The sequence below is a fragment of the Vespula vulgaris genome, chromosome 16 (genome assembly GCF_905475345.1).
Source record: "Vespula vulgaris chromosome 16, iyVesVulg1.1, whole genome shotgun sequence".
Taxonomy (NCBI): domain Eukaryota; kingdom Metazoa; phylum Arthropoda; class Insecta; order Hymenoptera; family Vespidae; genus Vespula; species Vespula vulgaris.
In genome coordinates this window covers 488359-507214 of record NC_066601.1, presented here as the reverse complement: position 1 = coordinate 507214, position 18856 = coordinate 488359, and the positions used below count along the sequence as shown (strand labels likewise).

Sequence of the window (18856 nt, the reverse complement as noted above, 5' to 3'; positions counted from 1 at the left end):
ATTCCAATTGGAAATGTATCCTTATTGATAAACTCGATTTCACTAACTCTTGGCAACAATGTAATAATGCTACTTCTACAGGAAATATGTCTTATACAACAATTATCTTTTTTTATGCATTAATTCTATATTTTTGTTGGAAAGGTTAAAAAAAGTAATATTTTAATTTTACTTTTATTATATATCAATAAAACAATATAAAGATTAATGTAGAAATCTATTAATTTTTCATAGATAGTTTTTCAAATTTTGTAAATAATTATAATATATGCGTACACACACACATATGCGTGTATATATATATATATATATATATCACAGATATATAATTTAAATTGATTACAAGTTGACAATTGACAGTTAAATGGTTATGTTTCTGTCATATTCGACTTTCGATTTAACTTTTAATCGGTTAATCTCAGGACCGTATAAAAATCTTTTTAGATTTATTAAATTATTCATATTATAATTTATATTAAATTACTATATGCGAAATGAAATTGTTATAATATAAATGTTTTATATTTTATTGTATTAGAATAAAAAAAAAATTTTATATAAGAAATGCAATATTAGATATCGTTTTTAATATTTCAAGTAGGAGAAATATTATTTATTGAAAACGTTCTTTTTTTGCAAAATTAAAAAATTATTAGAACATTTCGTTTATAATAAAACAAGCCATATAATTAAATAAAACGATATTATCCATATTTTTAGAAGAATGATGTTAAAAATTTTCAAATGTTTTTTAAAGAAATATTGAGTTGACTAAGTACTGCCCTGGAGAAAGCAGTGGAGTAAGTGATACTAGTAGCGCCAATAGTGTGAAGTCTCTGATAAACAAACTCAAGAATCTAAAGGGAAGAACATCTTGAAATAATAGTTTTTAGTGCATAATATTCATTGTTAAGCACTAAATCTAAGTGATCATTAATAAGTGCAAATACCAAAGAGGAAATTAAAAATACAATAGCAAAATGGGTAGTACGGATAAAGCTGTAATTACAGGTTTCATATGCAGACTTTGCAGTAAAATGAACCGTTTCGTGATCCACATTTACGGTGAAGAGGGTGAAAGAATGAAACTTGCGGAAAAAATCAATGCTTATCTTCCAATTACGGTAAGAATATATATTTATTTTTATAAATTTTGTTTATAAATTCTTTTCTAATCAATTTATTTGTATGGAAGTTAATGTACAATCCTGTTATTATAACATATTTTTATTAATATGATAGAATGATACTGTACATAGACACATTTTGTTTCACACTAAAATGACAGCATGAGTAGTAATAATTTTATACCACATTAAATTTATATTATATTCATTTTTAATAAAAAACTTTATATAACTATTTATTGCTTATGTTGTATATATAGAGAAATCTTTTTCATAACAAATTTTGCTATACTTGCATTTGGAACATGTCAAATATATATAACAAAGGATGCCTTTAAAAAAATCAAACTTTCTAATCTTTTATTATATTATTGATTTAACAATTTGTTAAAAAATTGCTTGAAATGTACATGATTATTGTTATTGCATATATTTTGTATACAGGTAAATATGAATGATCCGCTACCCAAAACTGCATGTCTACATTGTATTGAACGATTGGAAGCACATCACGAACTAATGGAACAGTTCATGTTTGCTAGGCGGAGGTTACCTACTGAAAATAAAACCTCAGCAGTGGCATCTTCTTCCACAGCAACTATTGACGCTGCACCAACGTCTAGCCCTCCTCCATGTTGACATGTACAATCATGATAATCCCTTTTTTTTTTTTCAACAACACTAAGTATCTCTTGAGTTTTATCCATATCATTTCCTCGCAAAATCGTTATTAAGGTATAAAGCTGTTAGGTAAAAAGTGTGAATTAAGTAGAACAATTTAACATCTTCATATAATCTACTTAAAGACAAATTTTTAGTAGGGTAGTCAAATATTGTCGTAGTAGACTGAAGTTTGTAATATCGCAAAATTTGTTAATTATTTTTCAGTATCCCAAATGTTATACTTCGATACTTTAGATGCAATTATTATTTGACAACAAAAATAATTTTTTATTTATGTGCTATATATATTAAATCTTTTATTAGGTACAATGAGATTGTACAAAGTAGACTTTGGGTTGATGATCATATAATCTAATAACTTTTCTAAGAAGAAATTATATCTTGGGTAGTATCTTTTGTGAAAACATAATAATATTTAAATACTTTAATGGATGTTTTATTCTATATTATCATACTTTAAAAAAATTATCATAGTATCTTTAATAATTTCATGTGTATATGTATATATATATATATATATATATATATATATATATATATGTTTATACATTTATTTTATAATAAATTATTTTTTCAGAATATTACACAAATACTATTGAGTCAATAGAAATGTAGAAATTGTATACTTACATACTTATTTCATAATAATCTATAGTAACTGAGAAATAGTAAAGTTCATGAAAAATGACACATTTTCCTTTAAAACAAATGAAGAAAAATATCAATAAATTGATCATTTAAAATAGTGATGGGACACGTATTGCAATCATTGTATATTTACATTATATACATCGTATTATTCAATCCCACTGATTTTTAAGAATCAGCAGATGAATGTTATATTAAAAGCATTATATCTGCAGAGATATGCATATAAAAAATATTTGTATATTATGTTAACATAATATTATGTATTTTTATGTAATGTTTTTAAAGAATTTTAATATTCCTTTTTCTCTTTAAGCAATGATATAATAAACAGTCTTTACAAAATTTAACTGCGCAGTTATTACGTCAGTTCTGTTTTGTATTGTCAAATATTTCATTAATAAAATATATATTCGTGTAAGCAGTATAAATAATAAGGGAAACGATCTTCACATAATTTTTGTATGATAAGATTTATTTGTTAACAATGTATGCTAACACAATTAAATGTTATGTGGAACAATATTAATGAATCGCGTCACAATACACATTGTGCTTTCTATATGTATTATTTCACATATAACATTGTATAATTTACAAGGAAGATAAGTGTTTTTATAGTAGGAAAGGATGTAATCATCACTCAACTTTTGCCTGTTGTACTTGGTGTTATATAGAAACAATTTAAATTTAAGTATTTGTTTAGTAATTTTTACATAATGTCAAGTAATTTTAAAAAAGTCGTTCAATATAATTCAATTTAATCCAAATTTCATTTAGTTTAATTTTACACAATTCATTGTGTTTATATAAGAAAATAGGTAATTAAATATTTAAGATTTGATTTAAGAAATCTATTAATATCAACATTATATTAATAATTAATAAATTAATTGTAATAATTGTTTTGTTTAATATATAAATTATGTGCAGGAATAACGATTCTAATTCTGCATATAATACAAAAACAATATCTTTTTGCTTATCAATCAATGATTATAATGTAATAATAATACATTTAATTAAACAATATTGTAAATGTTTTTGACAATATATATATAGTGGGCTCAAAATATATGTAGATAACATTATTAATATACTAAGTAAAAAAACAAAAAAGGGTTCATTTCCCCAAAATTAACAAATTTTTGGAACATTTTCAAAATGGTAATTATTAAAATGAAAAAAATAATGGCCTAATAATTTAAAAATAATTTTTGTATAATTTTCCATATAATATATCTTATGCTATTCCATGCACAATAAAACATTCTCCTTTCATGATTGTAAAGTTATATTTACATACACATATGGCAGAAATACTACATACACAGTTTAAAGATGTCTGATACTGTACAATATAGTATACAGGTATAACACAGTAGAATAGCAATCGAAAATTTTATATTAGACAAAGACATAAGTAAATAATGACTATATTTTTCATTTAATTTTACTATTTGGTTCATATAACATTGTTTTTCATGTATATAATAGTTCAACAAGTAAAGGCAAAATGTGTTCCTGTGTACCAATAATAATAGGGATCTATATTTATATTATAATATTTATGATATATTATTTTTTAATATCAAAGTGTGTGTGTGTGTGTGTGTTTAGCATTAATTTTTTTAGAATAAACAATATTAATATAATATATTTATAATTATTTCTTAAATTAGTGATCTCTCTTGCTTCTAGCAAATGCAAATATTAAAACAAAAACAAAATTATTTATCATATTTTTTCACAAATTTGACCAAGTACATAAAAATCTTCATAAGCGATGACATACATCCTTTCTACTTATTAAGTTAAACATATAGCAAATATTACTGCAAGATTTCTGAAACCATTTGACAGTAATGTGTAAACTCCTGTGCGATAAACAACTACATACTATAAACTGACTTATAAGTGTACTCAATGCAAGCGATGTAAACTATGTACAAAGATTTAGAGAGTCTAACTCCCCACTTTCTTACTATTTTCCCCAATCAGTGTGATCATTTTATCATTAAATATGTCCACAACTGATTTCTTATAAAAAATATATACTATATATCTATATAAAATTTCATTCTCTTTTCAGCCAACATGTTTCATACAAATTTAGCCCCATTCAAGGTTATTTGATTTGTGGTTCTGAGCTTACATAAGCTTAATCTTCGTTTCTTAATACATGAGGATACTTATATATTCAAATAAAAATATAAATGTATGTGAGTATGTGCATTTTTAACCAATCATAGACAATGACAATAAAGCTATAAATGACTAAAGTACAATGATAGTTACCAATTTTTCGTTTAGGAGATAAAAATTTTAGAGCTCATAGATATGTTGAGCTGCATTCATGACAAACTCTTAAAAAATTAAAAAAAAATCAGACATTAACTATATGCTGTTGACATCCCAGTTTAAACAAAATACATGTACAATTTTTGTGTAAATACAAACAAATATTTTTATATCTTTATAAATAATATAAGATATTTATTCTCCTAAAATATATACATAATTTAAAATAATACATATCTCCCTTTGTCTAATATTGAAAATTATGCTGTACCTCATAAGTGTTGGTGATGTATACTTTCACTTATGCCTTGCAATTGTACAGCCACACATTGCTTGGAATACGTTATTCATTATTATTCATGTAATGCATCAAGAATAACATCAAATTGTAATACATCTATTAAATAAAAAATTTAGATTGTACAAATTCTATTCTTGTTATATATAATGTACATAGTTGCGTGCCAATAATGATATTACAAATCCTATTTACATTTTCTTCGCTATGAGACACAGCGCTTGTACTTATGAGATTAGAGACATTTAATCGTCTTGAAAACAGCTCAACCACAATGGCACAAACACTGGACTCAAAAGCAAGATTTAATTTGCTAAGGAGAAACGTACCTCATATACATAAATGTATCCCCATACATCTTTATGTTCAAATTAGTAATGATTATTTTTAGACTATTTTTAAATAATAACACATTTGTGTGATATTTGTACTTCTCCTTTGAAATAATTAAATAACCAATCAAAAGAAAAATATTAGTTAACAGCCCTATCGTGCGTCTGTTAAAAAAGTGTACAACAGAATGTATGTGTCAATATATATACCGTTTTTTAAATGTTACTTTAAATCTAATCTTATATCTATATCTACAATTTATATTAATGGGGAAAGTTACCTAAGCAGTCCTAGGTAGACAGGTAAAAATTGTCATGAAATTTGCCGTGATTGCAGAGTGCCCATACTGTAATCTTTGATCTTGATGTGTATGTATACATGCACGTATACATAGATGGTTACATACACATATATAAAAGATTTTAGTACATGGAGATATGCAGGTTGCTGTCAAACACAGCCCATCACGAACATGCCTGTTGCATCTCCGCTTTAGCTGCTTTTGTAGCTGAAAAGAATATATATATATAATTTTTACATAAATTCATAAGTTTTTTAAAAATAAAACAGTTTTATATCGCTTACCTTCCCGTTCTCTTCTTCGTAATTTCTTTTTACGTCTTTCTATAGCAGCAAGTTCAACTTTTACAGCATTATATGTTTGGCGTAGTTCTGCTAATTTTTGTTGCAATACAGCTATCCTTTGGCTTCCATCCAATTCTGGACCTGTAATAAAATAACACATGAGATTTATATCTTATGTAAATTGCAAAAAAAACCTTATTGTTTTTAATTTACCTAATTCCACATAGAAATTGTATTTCACTTGTCTAGGTGATCTTGATGAGTAATTGTTGAGATCTGTGACACTATTAATATTCGTGTGATTTGTAGATGTTGGATTTACTAAACATAAATTAGATCCTTCGCTTGTATCATCACTATCACTTCCAGCACCGTGTCTGGTATGCCGGCCACTTTGCCTACCAGTTTTTTTAGGAGGATTTCCCCCACATTCCGAATGTTTTCTATTTCTCTTTCGTTTCTTCGGACTTTGAGCGTCTTCCACAGATCGTTTTGCTGGAGGTTTTAATGCTCTATCTGCCGAATTTCGTTCAGAATTTGGTAATATATCGTCTTCACTAAATCCTTGTCCCTTGCCACCACTATCATTATCTGCTTCAGAACTATCTCGATTTAATTTCATATTATCTTCAGAGGTTGGCGAGGAACCACCAGTTCTTTCCTCTCTAGGAGATCCAGAGATGTTTGAAATACTTGAATCTGGTGTTGTAGGAGGGGTATTATCCATTACAGGTGCTGCATCATTGCTTTCCCTTCTTTGTGCAGGTATAAGAGCTGGTAAATGTTGATGCTGTACTTGTTGTCGTAATCCAAGCGTAGGATTTTGTTGTATTGGTAATGCAGATGGAATTGATGTTTCAACAGGCTTTGGCAATGCCATACTAAGAGTAGCAACAGTGTTACTAGTTGTGCTTTCACCAGAAGTTGGAGCACTTGCAAAAGGCATTTCCATTAAAACTATATTATTTTCATTAGTTTCAGCTTGTGGAGGTGAACATGAAGGACCTGCATTATCTTCCTCTATATTCTCAATAGCAGGAGCAGGGGAACCAGGAATTTCTTCTTCGCAAAGTAAAGAATTGATTGTTTCACCTTCTTCATCTGTCTTAGCAATAGATATTGATTCTGATTTAAAATCAGAAATACACTCCTGTTGTTGAGGATTCAAATTTTGTACAGGTTTTGGCGTTTGCATTTTTGGATATCGTTCCTGGTTATCTTGAAATTTATCTAACTCTACCCTCAATTTAGTATCAAAGTTTGATATAGGGTCTTTTATATCTTGAGGCTCTTCATTGTCAATTACAAGCCTCTGTTCAGAATCGCTGCTATCTGTCGAATCTACGATTTCTTGATTTACGACTTTCTTCCGCTTATCTTTTTCTCTCTCTTTTGAATCTTCTTCCTTAATATCTTCTTCTTTTATTATATTGCATCCTGTATTATCTTCGTTCTTCCAATCATCATCTTTACTATCTTGAATTTTTCTTTGCTCAGTAACAATTTTTATTTCTGTAAATTTCTTTAGTTCGCATTCTTTCTTTAATTTTAATTGTTGAAGTTCTTCTTCCTTTTGCTTAATAACTACACGCATTATTTCTCTTCTTTGCTCTTCTTCTTTCACTACAGTATCTTCTTCTCGTTTTCTACTATCTATTTCATGTTTGGAAGTAATCTGATCTTCCTTATTCTTATGCAAGACACTAGCATCTACTTTTTTGGTAACTTCTTTATTAAGTTTTCGTATAGATTCAGGAACTTCATCTTCTTTTGGAGTATCTTTTGTTTTATTTCTAAAAGCCATTGCTGCAGCTGACAGTTTTTCTTCTATTGTAGATGTGGCTGGAAGTCTTGCACTTATGGGAGCAGGTGTAACTACAACTGGTGATAAAATTGGCTGAATATTTAAAAGTTTGGCATCGAGTGTTCTTAATTCTGGAGATTGTCTTGATACGGGTGATGACTTTGCATTTTGTTTCTGTTCCAAAGTTCCTCCTGATTTATTCACAATAACTGATGTTAAATCGTCTCTTATTGGCTCAGATGGAGTATTAGTTGTTCCTTTATCTAAATCAATTGTGTCAGTTAAATCAGATGTTGTAAACATTTCTTGATGATAAGTAAATAAATTTTCTTGTTCAGTTTCAGAAACTTCCGTTTCTGATATTATTAAACGATCTTCAGAGTCATCATGGGTACCATCATCATCACCTGGTAAATCACTAAACAGAAGATCTATACTGTTAACTACTTTTCCAGTTTCTTCCAAAGTTGGTGATGGCTTACTATGATTAAATGATGATGGAGGTACACAAAGTTTATCAAATGCCTCTTCACATGTTATAGGTGTTGGTTGTAATGGCTTATTAAGGGGTATTGTATCGTTAGAGTCATCAGCTCGTTTACTAAACAACTTTCTGGTTTTCTTACGAGAATCGTTATCCGAATCAGATTTTGTATCTTTGGTTATTGGACTTGTAATTGCTTTTTGTTTTTTCTTCGGACTTTTAGGTTCTTCTTCGAACATTCTTTTCTTCATTTTATCTTTATCGGCGTTTGTATCTCTTTTATTTCTAACTTCAAATTCAAAAGGTTCCGGTTCTTTAAATTCATAAATATCTTCAGTATTATCTATAGGTTTTGGATCTGGAATGCTTTCTGTTTTTATTACTTCTACACTTTTCTCTATTTTGGAAGAAATTAAAGTAGAAACATTTTCCTTTTCTTCTGTTTTAATACCATCCTCGGGATCTGGTTCAACTCGAACTAATTCTAATTTAACTGCTTTATCAAATCCTTTTAATTCAGATCTTATTTGATTCAGATCAAAATCTCTACCTTTTGGTTGTTCTTCATCGCTATCAGGTTCAGATTTAACACCTTGCACCTTACCAAGCGTTCTTCTTAATCTACGACCTCTACGAGGTTCCTCTACGTTATCTTTATCATCCTCTCCTTCACTAATATCATCAGCTTTAATTCTATCTTCTCGATTTCTAACATCTCTTCGTTTTCTTTCCTCTATTCCTTTTGATCTTGTTTTTGCTTGATCTGGTTCAGTAGTGTCAGACTCATATGCTTCACTATCTTCAGTTTCTGATGGAATTGATATGTCTGTATGACCTGACGTTCTTCTAGTACGTCTACGAGGTTCGATTCCAGAAAGATCTACGTTTTTGTTTGTTCTAGTCTGTCTGTTATTAGCTGGTGTTGCAGGACTTTTTGTTCTAGAACTTGTACTTGTTACTGATAATGGTGTGGTTGACCTAATGGGCTGCGTTATTTCTTTGTCCTTTTCTTTCTCCTCTTTTTTTACTTCTTTTGAGGATGTAGATGTAGTACTAGTAACAGGAACTACACTTTGTGCTCTACGACGATTTTGAGATGCATTCGAAGCACCATTACCATTACTTTTTGAAGATTTATTGACATTACCAGAAATATTTGTACTAGGCGTTTGAGGACGGGGTGTGACTTTAATACGTTTTACTCTACCCTGGGCCTGAGTAAAATTTTGAGCAATTCTTGATGGCTTGATCCATTCGTCATATCTTGTATTCCACCCAGTATAATGTACAAGATACATTGGTTCTGTACCATCTTTCTCCATATCAATAATCTTCGCTTCATATGTGACTTTAGATTCGTGAGTTGGTCCATAATAAACTTTTAATCTATCACCTAATTCCACCGGACCTTTATAACAGGGTGCCGATTCTGCTGGTTGTTCATCATTCCTCGATTTTTCAACTTCATACTCTTTACGTTTCCTACCACGTCGTTTTAATTCCTCATCTGTTAAACGTCTTTGCTTCGTCAAAGCTCTTCTTTCAGATTCTCTGGACGGGGTTCGCGTTTCCCTTGCTTCAGAAGAAGCTTTATTTTTCACTGTATCATCCTTGGATTTAGATCTTGTTTTAGCAGCCTCTTCTTCTTTAACTTTTTCATCCTTTTTGTCTTGTTTCTTAATTTCACTTTTTTTCTTTTCTATAACTTTTTTTTTCACGTCGTCTTTACTTTTGGACTTAGCTCTACTTGGTAATGATGCAATTTGAGGAGAAATTTTTGGAGATTTCTCACTACTAGAAGTTTCTGGATCTGCCTCAACGTTTATATCACTTTCTTGCCCACTTCCGACTTCGTCTAAATCATCTTTCTTTTTTAACTTCGATTCATCCTCTTTTAACTGTTCCTTTTTTGTTTCCTTTTTATCTTTCTTCTCATCTTCTTGTGACTTTTTCTCATCTTCCTCTTTCTCGTTCTTTGGTACTGGAGCCGGTGGTGGAATAGGAGTATTTCTGTCCTTATCTCTAATCAGACTTCTACCAGGACGTTGTTTCCGCGTACTACCTCTTGGATGGTTCACCATAGTACAACCTAACTTTCTATAAAAATCTTCGAAAGAATGTAAAAATTTTTTATAAGCCTGTTTCACCAAATTGTGCGTAGATGGTGAATTTTGCATTGAAAAGCTTAAACGACGTGTTATCGATTTCCATTGATTTTGATTTGTAACGCGATTGTAACCACCTAACTTGTAAACTGCTCGAAATAATCTATATAAATCTATGTCTTCAGAGCCAATCATTGGACAATTATTTATTGGTGTGCCTCTATCATCCATAAATTTATATAATTGTGCCACAAAATGATCTTTTTCTTCACGTGGTTCATCATCTGAACTCTATAAAAATATGTTATATGTTATGTTTTATATATACTACAAATTTTAAATAGTATACATAAATAATTAAATATAACACTCACATCAGAGTCCAATTCTCTATCAGAATCACTATTACCACTAGAAACAGAATTCCCAAATAAAGAATCCCTATCCCAATGTGGTGGCAATTCATTTTTTTCTAGAAATAACAATGCTTTTTCAACTGCAACTTTCAATGTACTGTTTTCAACTTTATTGACCAATTCCTTAGTAAATTCAGTTGCTTCCTTTTTCGGCACTGTATAGCTATAATTATGAGAAATATAATAATAATAATAATAATGACAATAATATGTATGTATGCATGTACGTACGTGTACATGTGTACATGTGTGTTTGTGTGTGTACAGGATGCTCCAACAGCAGTGATACAACCATGCAGGGAGTAACCCTGTTATAAAGGTCCGGTGAAAAAATAAGTCTAAAATGTAGAGTACAGTTTTTGCATATAAGACGCCATTTTCGAGAAAACTAACTTTTAAAATCTATATGATATATTTATACTTATTATTCAAAACAGACTGAAAGAACTACTTTCCAAAAGATTTCATTCTGTTCTTACAATCAATTCATCAATGATAGCGATTTAGGTAGAGTTCTTGATACAAACGATTATTGTGAAAGCATTACTATTGCATGATCCTAAACAGAGGACTATATCTACGTATTTTCGCGTAGTATATCTTGACATCGTTACAGATTGAAAGAACATCGAATGGATCAACTGTTATAGCATGATAGTAGCAACAAGAGGAAACAGATAATAGCACTGCTCGTGTTTGTAAACAAACTATACTCTACATTTTCAACTTATTTAGGAGGAATCACTTCCCTGCTAATTGTACCAGTATTGCCATAACACTTTGTACATATGTCATTCTATTGGTAATATTAGTTATCATTTTAAAAACCATCAGAATTTTCAAAATAAAAAATTAAATAAATTGAAAGATAAATGATATGTTGTTGCAACTGATTAATAAAAATTTAATTTGTTACTCAAAATTATCTTAACCCTCTATAGTGCATTGAAACTTTAAAGTCACGCACTTACACATCAGTATTTTTAAGTCTTATTTTACTGTATCACCATAAACTGGCATTGCATGTTATGGTTATATCATTCTTTCATAATTAAGAAGTTTGTTTATAGCAATTTACAGTTCTTACTTCTCAAGAGTGCATACTATTTAAATTTGTTTTGATAGATAGTAATTACTTCATGTGAATATTATACTGTTTTTTATTTTTTCATTATTTCAATAAACAAAAAAGAACTATATAATAATTATAAAATTTTGTATAACAATTGTCTCTTTTTTTCCATCACATTTATGTAACGAATTTGTTGCTACTTCCATATCATGTAGCTTTATAGCTTTTGTATCACATCAAGCTATAATGATAACATATAGGCCTGAAATACATAAACTGAAACATTGAACAAAAAATTTGGAAGTAAAAAAATAAGAAATATTAATAAAGATAAATCGTAAAAGCAACCAATATTATTCATTCAACATCGTATAAATAAAATGTATATGTGCGAAGGGATGAAATAGCTCATTTGTTGATCTTTTCCGATAAGATGGAGCATTGTAAAATGCCAAGGTGTAAAGGTGCTCCTAAAATAAAATGTTTTAGATACAATATCAAACTCAAAATGCAAATTGTTTTACAAACTTCTATATATAAAATTAGATTACATTTATATATAAATATAGTAGCCCATTGTGACTTCAAAGTAACAGATCATTTTTTTGTAATAAAATATTAAAAAATTGTAAATTAATTATCGATTCATATCCAAATTATTGTTAATTTCATGTTGTACAATTTTTTATTTAAATAGGAAAATAATTTAAAGAGGGTTAAAAACATCATAATTCATAGTCTCAGATATTCCAAAATTTTTCATAAAAATATTTTATTATTATATCAAATAAATACTACTTACTATCTTGCATCTTTGAATGAACGCACCAAGTAATCATCTCTTACTCTAATTCGTACAGTATCTTGAGCAGTAGGAGCTACTACCAATCCTGGAAACCAGTTATCTTTTTTCTTTTTGTCTCCCAATTCAACACAAACAACTCGTCCAATTTCAGGTTCTGTTTCAACACCTTCTTTTCCTCCCATATTAGAAGCAGAATCACGATTTCCTCTAGGAGGACTATCTTCATCATCACTACTTTCATCTCTATAATATTAAATTATAAAATAGTTATATGTATGTATGTTTTTGTGTGTGTATAACTGAGATTGATTTTCTTAAAATTCAATTAAATATCATATAGATGACACATCAATTATATGTGTACATAGTATATATGCTTGTTACTAAGCATAGAACTTTGCAATAACTTCTTGTTGTATCTTATTAAGCCTACATACTGAGCTTGCCTTGACCGTCTTCCTCTCCTTCCTCCAATAACAGGATTTCCAAAATGTTCAGGATGTGTTAAAGGAAGTTGGTCCAATGTTTCACTTTCTGCAAAATGTCGTCCACTCTTCAAACAAAGAGCAGTTCTTCTTAAAGTAGTAATGTCTCCATCATCAAAAACTACAGTATATTGACTGCAATCTTGTATCTTAGTAATAGTAGCTTCTACAAATTCTTTCTTATCACTATGTCTTGCTTCCACAGAGGCACCAACTCTTAAAGTCCCCCTTATCTGATCATCAGTAACTGTAGCAGTACCTAATCCTTGTTTATAAGTTACTCGACATTTCACAGATCTTACTACCTTCCGAATCTTTGCTTCACAGAAGGCACCTTTGTATTTAGCACTAACCTCCGTACCTACTGACAGGTACGGCGGATCGTCCCCCTACAATAAATTATAGTTAATTTAAATACAGAATAATAATAAAATAATAATATTCATTTAAATAATATTACAATTGTTAAATTGCATAATATAAATACATATACATGTGTACAGTTTGACATGTTATTAAATTTTCAATGACAATTATTGGAAATAAAACAACGTATAAAAACATCTAATAAGCCACGCTTTTGAAACTTTCCGAAATATATATTACGCTCGCGCGCGTATGCATATATACATGCATGAATGCTTGCGTCGTCAAGTATGCGCGCGCGCGCGCGCGCAAATATATACACACATTCTTCCGTCATAATTGGTTGAATTATCAAAAGCGGTAAAACAAATATTTCTAACATAAAGTAAACAAAAGAAAAAATAAGCAAAATATCGATCTCAATTGTCATTGTTTACGTCAACAATTATTTTTTTGTAGGAATTAGGAAGTAACTTCTCTTAACACGAAGGAGATACTTTACGTCGCGATCGACGAAAGTTTCATGGGTGAATATATTTTTAGTCAGAAGACCATAATTTCATATCTTTAAGGCAAATTTATATTAAGAAAAGATACTACCATTCGTGACAGTTTACTACTTTCCTAAATATCGCAAAATAATTGTAACCTCGAAGGAGATACAGAGCTAAGACATATGTGGAGGAAAGAAGAAGGGTACGAGGAACAAGATCGTAATCGTATAATCACAAACAGTATTTTTAATCCTATCGAAAAAGCATGATGTAAAGAAGAGTGAAAAAAAATGAAAAGAAGAAAAAGATAGATCGCAGTATATGCGATGTTCATACACTTGTCGTAACATGAAACTCTTTTCTCCCGCCTGTTTGCTTACCAGCATCTTCTAACGTTTTACGATCACCATGTAAACAATCTTTGACCACTGATACTCGCGGCACATTAAAAATAATTACGTATCCCGTTTTCACAGACGAGAATCACAAATGAAATTTGATGTATGAGGAGTAGTTGATGACCCCCTTCAAGAAAGCAACACTTCACGGCACGAATGCGTACAAGCTCCCGTTCCCTGCCCATTTCCACCCCGACGCAACTTGTCAGCTATACTCGCTCCTTATTGGACGACACTTTTTTATCCGTGTGACAACAACTGAACGAAGGCATGAATTCGAATTTATTCTTACGTTGAAATATTATGAATTATTTTATTCGACATCTTCGCACTTGATAAAAATAGGATTTTTCACAGCAATACTGAGATAAATAAATACATTTAACACGAGATAAAACGAATATTCGGATGACCGCACTGCGCATCCCGCAGGGACGTATCAAATGATTCTTTGCTGTTGAGAATCGCACCTTCCAGGACATTCCGTCATTCCGTCTTTCGTGACAACCGTTTTTACCATCTGTATGTTCCTTTTATATAGTCTCTTGTATCGAATGATTGAAAAATCAATGTGAGATTATATTTAACAAAGAATTGACGTTATTTATTATTAAAAGATTTATTATTGTTAAATGTTACAGTTGCATAGAAAAAGTTGTACATCAATTTTGGAGTAGATTAAAACTTGAAATAATGTGGAATATTGATATCATAGAGATATAGTTGTAAAGTGTGTTATTTCGAAAAAAATAGTTGCTACAATATTAAATGGTAATATACTATTTATGTTATCAATATATACTACGTTTTACAAATAGTATAATCTGCATTTTCATAAGGTGTTGAATTGCCTTTCATACTTAATAAGCTTTTATTGATAATAATTATTCATCTATATGCATTGTTATTAAATAATATCGTTTTTCTAATTTCTGATTGTAATTTGTCTTTATTCGATTAATAGTACGTGAATTCACCCGTTATGTCCACGGTTGCATACGTTCCTGAAACTAGTCGTCTGCTGTGACGCGGAACAAAATGGCGGCAGCTAATGAAGTGCCGGTAGAAATCAACCAAGGTGGCATGTGTACAACGGAAAATCAGGTAAATTTTGATGAATAATTTTTTTAATAAAATCAGGAAAATGCTTAAAAGAAATCTGTTACGTAAGATATTATAGTAAGAAATATATTTATTACTTTGACTGCTAAGAACTGTATATACTAATTATTTTTACTGCGGTTCGCATCAATGAACTATAGCAAATACACGATTGAATGTATTGTTATTTCTGAAATTGGCTTTTAGGCAATAATATCAAAATATCATAAGTAATTTTTTCGCATTGTTTTAAATTAATCGAACACGTTCAATCCTTGTATTGGCGTTGCTATACAATTTATGATAACATGAATTACGTGCGTTCGTGATTGGCAATATTCATGCATAATTCGATCTCCAAAAGACGCCATTCATTTTGGCGGGCACGTGCATCTTCTTCATAGATTGTATAAAGTAGTCCCTTAAATTTTAATCTTTTTATTGCATAATTCCTCGTAAATGGATAATATTGTAAATAATATTTGTATTATATATTTTATATAACTGCAGGTATTTTATATATATATATATGTATATTATATATTATATATTATATATGTATATATATATTTCTAGAAGAATAAAATAACTCTCATAAAAAGTATACACTACATTGTTTCAATTTATGTTTAATTTCATTAATATATTTTCAGATTAATCAATGTACTTTATATAATTACTAATTAAAATTATTTTTTGTTTGTAGAAAGAATTATTTTAAAAGAAAATTAAAAAATATAAAATAACCAATTTATTATATTTAAAAAATTTTATTAACTATTTTATAATAAGATTGTATTAGAATTTTTTATAAATATTTAATAAAACTTGTCTATAGAATATAATTTATAATTTTATAATGTATTTCATAATTAATGATTACAGACTTCAAAAATGGAATCAATGGATGTTGGAGAATCAGCTCCTGCGCCAGCTACAAATGCTAGTGTACCACCATGCAAAGAATCTGTATCTGTTGAAGATATGACATCTAGAGATTATTATTTTGACTCTTATGCTCATTATGGAATTCATGAAGAAATGCTAAAAGATGAAGTACGGACAATGACATACCGTAACTCCATGTACCACAATAAACATCTTTTTAAAGGAAAAATAGTTCTTGATATAGGTTGTGGTACAGGTATATTATCCATGTTCGCAGCAAAAGCTGGAGCTGCTAGAGTGATTGGAATAGAATGTTCCAATATTGTTGAATATGCAGAAAAGATAGTGGAAGCTAATCAACTTTCAAATGTTATAACGATTTTGAAAGGCAAAGTTGAAGAAGTTTCTTTACCAGATGGTATAGAAAAAGTTGATATAATTATATCTGAGTGGATGGGTTATTGTTTATTTTATGAATCTATGCTGGATACGGTGCTTTTTGCTAGAGATAAGTGGCTTCGTGAAGATGGAATGTTATTTCCTGACAAAGCAACTTTATTTATATGTGGCATCGAAGATAGACAATATAAAGATGAAAAAATAAATTGGTGGGATGATGTATATGGCTTTGATATGAGTAGCATAAGGAAAGTAGCCATTAGCGAACCACTGGTAGATATTGTAGATCCAAAACAAGTTGTTACAAATGCATGTCTTATCAAAGAAGTTGATCTGTATACTGTAACAAAGGCAGATTTAGAATTTTCATCACCATTTACTCTTCAAGTTCGTAGAAATGATTATGTTCAAGCACTAGTTACATTCTTCAATATTGAATTCACTAAGTGCCACAAACGAATTGGCTTTAGTACAGCACCTGAAGTGCAGTACACGCACTGGAAGCAGACAGTGTTCTATTTTGATGAATATATGACAGTGAAGAAAGGAGAAGAAATATATGGTGTATTCTCCATGAAGCCCAATGCAAGAAATTATAGAGATCTGGATTTCAGTATTGAGTTGGACTTTAAAGGAGATCTGTGCGAAATTCATGAAACAAATACGTATCGTATGCGCTGATATCCGTGAGCTTCTATATCCTTCTTTTACTACAATAGTTCTTCAGACTGTTTAGTGAAATCTGAACTTAAAACCCTGTTATTATTATTGAATTGTGCTAATCATCTACCATATTTAACAGTACGGTACAAGTACGATAAAATATATTTTACTCTTTTTTACGACTTCAATAAAATCTAATAAAATGGTATCATCATTTTTACATATTTGTATGCTTTATTTCTCTATAATATTATAAAATATAAGACGATAAGTAGATTTGTACGTAGCATTATTTTTTACATAATATGTATTCTTGTACCGTATTATCAAAAACATTTTTTAAAAATGTATTAAAAATTTTGAACTCTTACTGAATAATATATTACTAGATATTACTGTTACAGATGCTTATGTTTCTGAAAAATGTTCTTGAAAATTTCAATCATCCAATAAGTCAATATATAGTGTACATAGACAGAATATTTCACTAAAATATTCTTGTTTTTCTTTTTATTTTTTATCAAGATTGCCATGCATATGTATGACTTTCATATGAATAATATTTATGTGTAATGACTTATCAGAAAAAAGCATACAAACATGTAATCAGATAGAAAATGAATTTTCATGCATAATAAAAAACAAAAAAATCTGTATTAAATATTTTATAGTAAGCAAACACATAAAGACAAAGTGTAACTCGTCTTTGTGACATTCAATAAATTATGATTGTGCGTGAAAATTCTAACGTTCTAGTATTGCCTATGAATTATGTATTAATAACGAAATTCCCTAAATCAAATTTTCTATTTTTTGTTTATTCCATTTGTATTATCATTGTTTGGATGCTTCCGTTTAAGTAAATAAGTTACTCAAAATGAGTAAACACTAATAATGTGGAATTAAGATATTTATTAAGTATACGCGTCAACATACAAAACACGTGTGATAATTTTTAATACATTAATATTCATCTTTTGATTCAATTTAATTTTTGAGAGAGAGATAGAGATATCATATATTAAATTACTGATGCTATATTACTCAATATAAAACAATTTAGTGTTAATAAAATTTAAAATTTGTTTTATTGTTTACTGCACTATTATGAAAGATAATATAATTTTATATTTTACATTCTTTTAGTTAGATATTAGAACTAAACCAATGTATAAATTGTGTGCAATGATGTAAATGAAAATTTTTTCTAATATAATTAAAGCGGAAGCATGTTCTTATCTTATACTTATGTCATGTACATAATTAAAAGAGATGAAAGAAATAATGAGTCCTAGAAAGGAATAGTTCCTTTATGACAATTATTATACATTAATAAATTGTTAGTATACATTTGCTATAAATGAATATACTTTTATTAATTTCAATTTAACATAAAATAT

The 18856-nt window shown here is 29.1% G+C and overlaps 3 protein-coding genes across 7 annotated transcripts; 2 read left to right on the top strand and 1 right to left on the bottom strand.

Annotated features, from left to right (window-relative positions):
• Positions 1 to 816: 816 nt before the first annotated feature.
• Positions 817 to 1800, top strand: LOC127069808 (uncharacterized). The gene is made up of 2 exons (XM_051007294.1): positions 817 to 1124; positions 1572 to 1800. The coding sequence occupies exons 1-2, from the start codon at positions 981 to 983 to the stop codon at positions 1764 to 1766; spliced, it is 339 nt and encodes a 112-aa protein (XP_050863251.1). The 5' UTR covers positions 817 to 980; the 3' UTR covers positions 1767 to 1800.
• Positions 1801 to 2913: 1113 nt separating this feature from the next.
• On the bottom strand, positions 2914 to 14599 carry LOC127069798 (AT-rich interactive domain-containing protein 4A). Of its 2 annotated transcripts, none has more exons than XM_051007275.1 (7): positions 14388 to 14599; positions 13100 to 13536; positions 12660 to 12905; positions 10744 to 10948; positions 6190 to 10660; positions 5977 to 6117; positions 2914 to 5899 (listed from the first exon to the last, which is right to left on the bottom strand). In XM_051007275.1, exons 1-7 carry the CDS (start codon positions 14391 to 14393, stop codon positions 5856 to 5858), a joined length of 5550 nt encoding a protein of 1849 aa, XP_050863232.1. In that variant the 5' UTR covers positions 14394 to 14599; the 3' UTR covers positions 2914 to 5855. The 2 variants fall into 2 exon arrangements, with proteins under 2 accessions (XP_050863232.1, XP_050863233.1); XM_051007276.1 differs by having other exon boundaries at positions 13109 to 13536.
• Positions 14600 to 14760: 161 nt separating this feature from the next.
• LOC127069805 (protein arginine N-methyltransferase 1) lies at positions 14761 to 18821 on the top strand. Of its 4 annotated transcripts, none has more exons than XM_051007288.1 (4): positions 14761 to 14927; positions 15047 to 15176; positions 15370 to 15509; positions 16392 to 18821. In XM_051007288.1, exons 3-4 carry the CDS (start codon positions 15444 to 15446, stop codon positions 17472 to 17474), a joined length of 1149 nt encoding a protein of 382 aa, XP_050863245.1. In that variant the 5' UTR covers positions 14761 to 14927; positions 15047 to 15176; positions 15370 to 15443; the 3' UTR covers positions 17475 to 18821. The 4 variants fall into 4 exon arrangements, with proteins under 4 accessions (XP_050863245.1, XP_050863247.1, XP_050863246.1 ...); XM_051007289.1 differs by having other exon boundaries at positions 14801 to 14976; XM_051007290.1 differs by lacking the exon at positions 15047 to 15176 and having other exon boundaries at positions 14800 to 14927.
• Positions 18822 to 18856: the final 35 nt, after the last annotated feature.